This window comes from Gekko japonicus, unplaced genomic scaffold (assembly GCF_001447785.1).
Source record: "Gekko japonicus isolate JY-2015 unplaced genomic scaffold, Gekko_japonicus_V1.1 scaffold78, whole genome shotgun sequence".
Lineage (NCBI taxonomy): Eukaryota > Metazoa > Chordata > Lepidosauria > Squamata > Gekkonidae > Gekko > Gekko japonicus.
The window spans coordinates 2,108,030-2,112,905 of record NW_015165236.1 but is presented as its reverse complement, the minus strand read 5'-3'; the positions used below and the strand labels follow the sequence as shown (position 1 = coordinate 2,112,905).

The window sequence follows — 4,876 nt, the reverse complement described above, 5'->3', positions numbered from 1 at the left end:
GACATGCTTTTAGATATGGCAGTGCCCTTTTTAAACCTGGGAAATGCATTCCATCTGGGCTTGAAATAGTGATTTTATCACACTAGGGATCCTCTAGGGATTTGACTTGAGTTTCTCTTATGGCTTCCTTCTAACCGTTTCCCTCATTTCTGTAAAGTTCCCTCTTTCGAAATCGAATGTTCTGTTTTTGAACTTTAGGAAGAATTTTCCATTGACGTGGCCACTGAATATCTCTCACCAGGTCTTAAGCCCTGCTCAGAACCAAGCGCAAGATCACGACGCTACCCCTCTGGCTGGCTCCGTGGCCAACGGCTCCAGGGCACAATTATCTGCCCAATGCCCAAGAGCCCCATTCCTACAGCAGGATTCTGCAGGCCGCATAAAATGCACAACACACACATACACACGTTTTACAAAAGAATACTTTCATTATACAAAGAGGGACACGACAACATTTTTAGTACAGAAACCCATGAGATAGAGCACAGATGTTTTTGCTACTAGGCTAAGGCAGCACTGAGGCAAGACTACCCTGAAGAAGAAAGAAAAACCTGAGTGGACAAGATACTCCGACACACACACCCCCCCGTGCTCTCAGTCTTCCTCAGAAGCCCAAGTCCACAGGAGAAGGAGCTATTTCCTCCTCCTGAAAGGCCAAGGGTTCTGCCAGGGCACTGGCTGGCCACCCAGCCTCTCCGGGACTCACAAAGAAAGAAGAAACATGAACAGAGGAAGCAAAAGGCTGTGAAAAGGGAGGGGGGGGGCAATGGCCTGCCGATGACCCGTCCCGTACGAGCCCCTCAGTATCTCTTCCCCCTCCCTCTCCCCCAGCGTGCGCCCTGCTGCTGCTGCTTCTTCTCTCTCCGGGCTTCTGCTGTGGTGAAGGTGATACAGTGAGCGTCCAGGAACTCTAGCAGCCTGCCCAGGGCAACCCTTATGCCGCTCTGCTTCAGTTCAGACTGCAGTCGAGCAAGCTCAAAGGGCTGGTAGAACAGAATCTGTCGGCGGAGTGCCGGCCTGGAACAGATGTACTGCCGCAACGCCACCATCGCAGCTGCCTCGCGGCAGGTTGCCTGGGAGGCTGGGATGTCTTCCTCCTCCTCCTCCTCCTCAGCCAGCACGCTGGTCTCAAACTCAGTGGAAGAACTGCAAGAGAGGAGGGGAGCAGGGAACCTCGATCAGAGTCAAAAAGAAGAACCTTCAGCCAACGCACCTCTCAAAAGGGAGACTCCTGCTTACACGAAAGCCGAGACTGTCATAGACTTGGGCTTTGCTAGTTAAGTTTTTAAGAGGAGCTGGGCTCATCCCCAGGATGCCAAACTGTTTAACGTAAAGGCAGACTGGACCGGACTAACCATGAGGACAACACAGGTACGTGGGGCCTGCTAGCCACACACACACACCCCGGCCCCCAGACTGTACTTCGGCAGCTGTAACTTGGGTGCCCCATTTGGCCCATCTTCCATACATCTGCCCAGTCCTGTGACTTTCCCCACAGCTCCATAGGAGTAAATCCTGTTAGGTCTCCTCCTCCTCCTGCTGCCCAAGACCTCCCTCCAAGGCACAACCCCACAAAAACACTGGCCAGGTCTCCAGTGGTGAGAACATTTCAGGCAGAGGAATCTGCCGCACACGGTGTCTCAGATTCTGTTTTCACTTTTGGCCTCAAAGCCATTCCCACTACCTTTGAGGGTCCTTTATGCCCCTGCTTCTGTCCAGGTAGAAAAAATTTCTGTAGCATGTAACATTCACTGAAACCAAATTTGCTACATATTTTGACTTGTGTGTTTTCAAACCCAATAGCAGGGAGAATGTCGGAGCATATCTTATCCATATTTACGCTAAAGCCCCACTGGATTTAACGAGGTTCATTTGCAACTAGATGAACAGGAACACAGCCTTGAACGAATGAAGCTGCCTTCTGCCGCGTGTCCACTCTGAGCAGGAGGGGGCCGAAGTGTCTCATTCACACATACTGTTCCCTGTCCTGCTACCTTTCACCTGAGGATGTCAGCAGCTGAAAACGGGAACCTTCCAAATGGCACGCGTGAGCTAAACTATCTCTCCCCCCCCCCCCCCCCCCCTGGTGGTTATCTGAAAAAGCGGCCTGGCCATCGGCACCACAACTGGGCTAGTCTGGGCCACAGAACTCCCTTTTTTTCTGGACACACTTCTCAGTTCTCTTCTGTTTAAAAAAGATTATGTTGTTAGCGACCCGAGCCCAATTCTAGGGGAGGTGTGGGACAAAAATCTAATAAAAGAAATTGAAATAAGTAAAATTGTAGGCAAGAAATTAAACTTAACAATGTAACAGCAAATGCAGAGTGTTTTTGTTTATACTCCCTATATAGCACAGCTACACAGTATAGCATATATATTTTGGAATATAAACACAACCCCAAATATAAAGAAGTTCTGGATTGGTCCAGATTTCTTCATATTCTGTGAACTATTTTCCTTTCACTAGTTACAAGTACATATAAGGTATCTGGGCTTGTATAAAATTTATGTATACTGGCAGAAAAAAAAAGTGAAAGGGCAGACCAAAGTTATGAAATTAGTCACAGCTAGTAAAAACCACTTTCATTAATAAACACTTGGAATAAAACTGAAGATGGCAAGGAATGAAATTACTAAGTTTAATTATTTCAAGTTTTAAAAGCCATTTTCCTTTTGTTAATACAGTTACTATGTGATTACTTAAGGAATCACCTTATTGTTACAGTTAACACTGTGGAAAGACTGAGCTTTGCAGCTGACTAGTGGAAAAGTAAAACGGGCTACCAAGCCTGGCCCCAGTCCAGCCCCTTACCTCTGCAGAACAACAGACATGTCACTGGCGGCCCCTGAGAGTCCGCCTGCCTTCTGAAATGCCGCCAGGGCCTGGCCACTTCGAGCGGGACCCTCTGCTGCTCTCTTCCGCCTTCCTGCCCCAGCCGGCAAACAGCCCCGCTTGGCCATCTGCCCTTGATCACCTCCTCCAGAGGAGCCCCCAAAGCACTCCCCAGCCAGGAGCACCCGCGGAAGCGCAGGACAGGCGGGGAGCTGCTGGGGAAAGCCCCTGCGGGCAGCGGCTGATGTCAGACTTCTTAGGGCTGCCTGGGTCCCATGGCACAAGCCCGGCTGTGAGGATGCGGCTGCATCTCTGGAGTCAGATCTTTGGTGAGTGTACTGAAATATCTCCTTCAGCTTCAGTACCATCTGCTGCTTGGGCAGAGTGCGGACCCCAAACCTAGGACACGGAGACAAGGCTCAGAGCGGCAAAAGCTGGCACTCATGACACTGACTGAGTGGCATTCCTTTGGTTTGCGCCCCCTCCTCCCCCATGAAGGAACCCGTTTCTGTCCCGACAGGACCAACCTGCTCAGTTCTTTCTTGAGCACCGGGGTCTCCATGATGGAGTAAGATGGCATAGGAGTGGGTGGGGTCGTGCAAAGGGCTTCCCTCTCTTGGCAGAAAAGATCTGGAGGAGAAGGAGGGGGGGGGGTCCTACTGTGAGAGCGCGCAGAGGCAGTGACCACCACAGACATTTCTTACTCGCCCAAAAAACTCGCCCGGTGTCGGGGGGGGGGGGGGGAGAGGCAGCTGAAGGAGAAAATGTCTGAACAGCAGGTCGTTTCAGCAGTGTCGAGGACATGCTTCTCCAAGCTGTGACAAAAGAACCATACATCAGTGTTCCCTCTCAGCTCCATAGTGCTGTGAGCAGAAATTCTATCCTGTGAGCAAAAAAAGCTAGTAGCATTAAAGTTGTGAGTGAGTCTACATTTGACTATCGCAAACATTAGTTTTTAGAAGATTATTTACATAACCTTGTAAAAATCTCAAAATGAATTCTATTAAACTATATTTGTTCGTTTTTTTTGGGGGGGGGGGTTAGTGAAATATGACAAATTTACAGATCAAGCATAACTGAGGTGGAACAAACACTGTCAGAACCCTGCCTAATTTAACAAATAGGAAGTTGCTTAAATGTTGTCAATTTGCCCAAGCTACTTATTCAAATACTTATATCCCATTTTTACCATTACTAAAGGCAGCTTACAAATCATACTTAAAAACATAACGGGTGTGCAAAAAAACCAAACTATTTTCCCTGCTCTATTATAGCCTATGGGGACAATGGGACCCATGGGCCATAATGGAGAATCGATTCTGAGGGTCTGGGGGGGGGGCTGTTTTTTGAGATAGAGGCAACAAATTTGCAGCATAGCTTCTGGTGCCTCTCCTCAAAAAAACCTCCCAAGTTTCAAAAATATCGGACCAGGGGGTCCAATTCTATGGGCCCCAGAAGGAGGTGCCCCCCTCCTCTACAATGACTGAGCAGGAGCTACAATTCAGTGCACCAGCACCCCCTAGCATAGCTTAGAGGGAACACTGCTATAATGGCAGGTGAGACCATTTTTTGTTGGGCAGCATTATGTACAGCAACTGGCAGACATGCCCTCCCCCAGGGGGGGGGGGGGGCCCTATTCGGCAAGCTCGCTTGCTTAGTCCTGCCGGCCGGCCTGGAGCACGTGACGCTCCAGGATGCCTGCAAACTGCCAGCAAGAGAGAGACAATTCATGTTGGGTCCCATGTTCCTTCCTAGTTGTCCCATCTCAAAAAGAATAGTGCAGAACTGGAAAAAAGAAAGGCAAACACACATAATCAAGGGATCAGTGAAGACAGGCTACAGTGTCGTAGGCCCTTTAGTTTAAGGGGAAAAGATGATCAAGGAGACAGATGACTGATGCACAGTGCAGAAAATGATAACCTTTTTTGCCTCTCCTCTAAGTCACTAATGAAACTGATGGGCAACGGCTGTGGCTCAGAACACGGGGAGTGTGTCGCACAGCCCATGCCATGATTGGAGCGCCTGGCCAGAAGCCCCGGGGGG

The 4,876-nt window shown here is 49.4% G+C and overlaps 1 protein-coding gene across 1 annotated transcript in view; it reads right to left on the bottom strand.

The window, feature by feature from the left end:
• Positions 1–444: 444 nt before the first annotated feature.
• SLX4 (SLX4 structure-specific endonuclease subunit) overlaps positions 445–4,876 on the bottom strand; it is a 14,928-nt gene continuing 10,496 nt past the window's right edge. The window contains exons 8-10 of the mRNA XM_015409958.1: positions 3,361–3,463; positions 2,813–3,232; positions 445–1,146 (exon numbers count right to left, since the gene is read on the bottom strand). Of these exons, the coding sequence (XP_015265444.1) occupies positions 801–1,146; positions 2,813–3,232; positions 3,361–3,463 (869 nt within the window). The 3' untranslated portion in view covers positions 445–800. The remainder of the gene's footprint in view (positions 1,147–2,812; positions 3,233–3,360; positions 3,464–4,876) is intronic.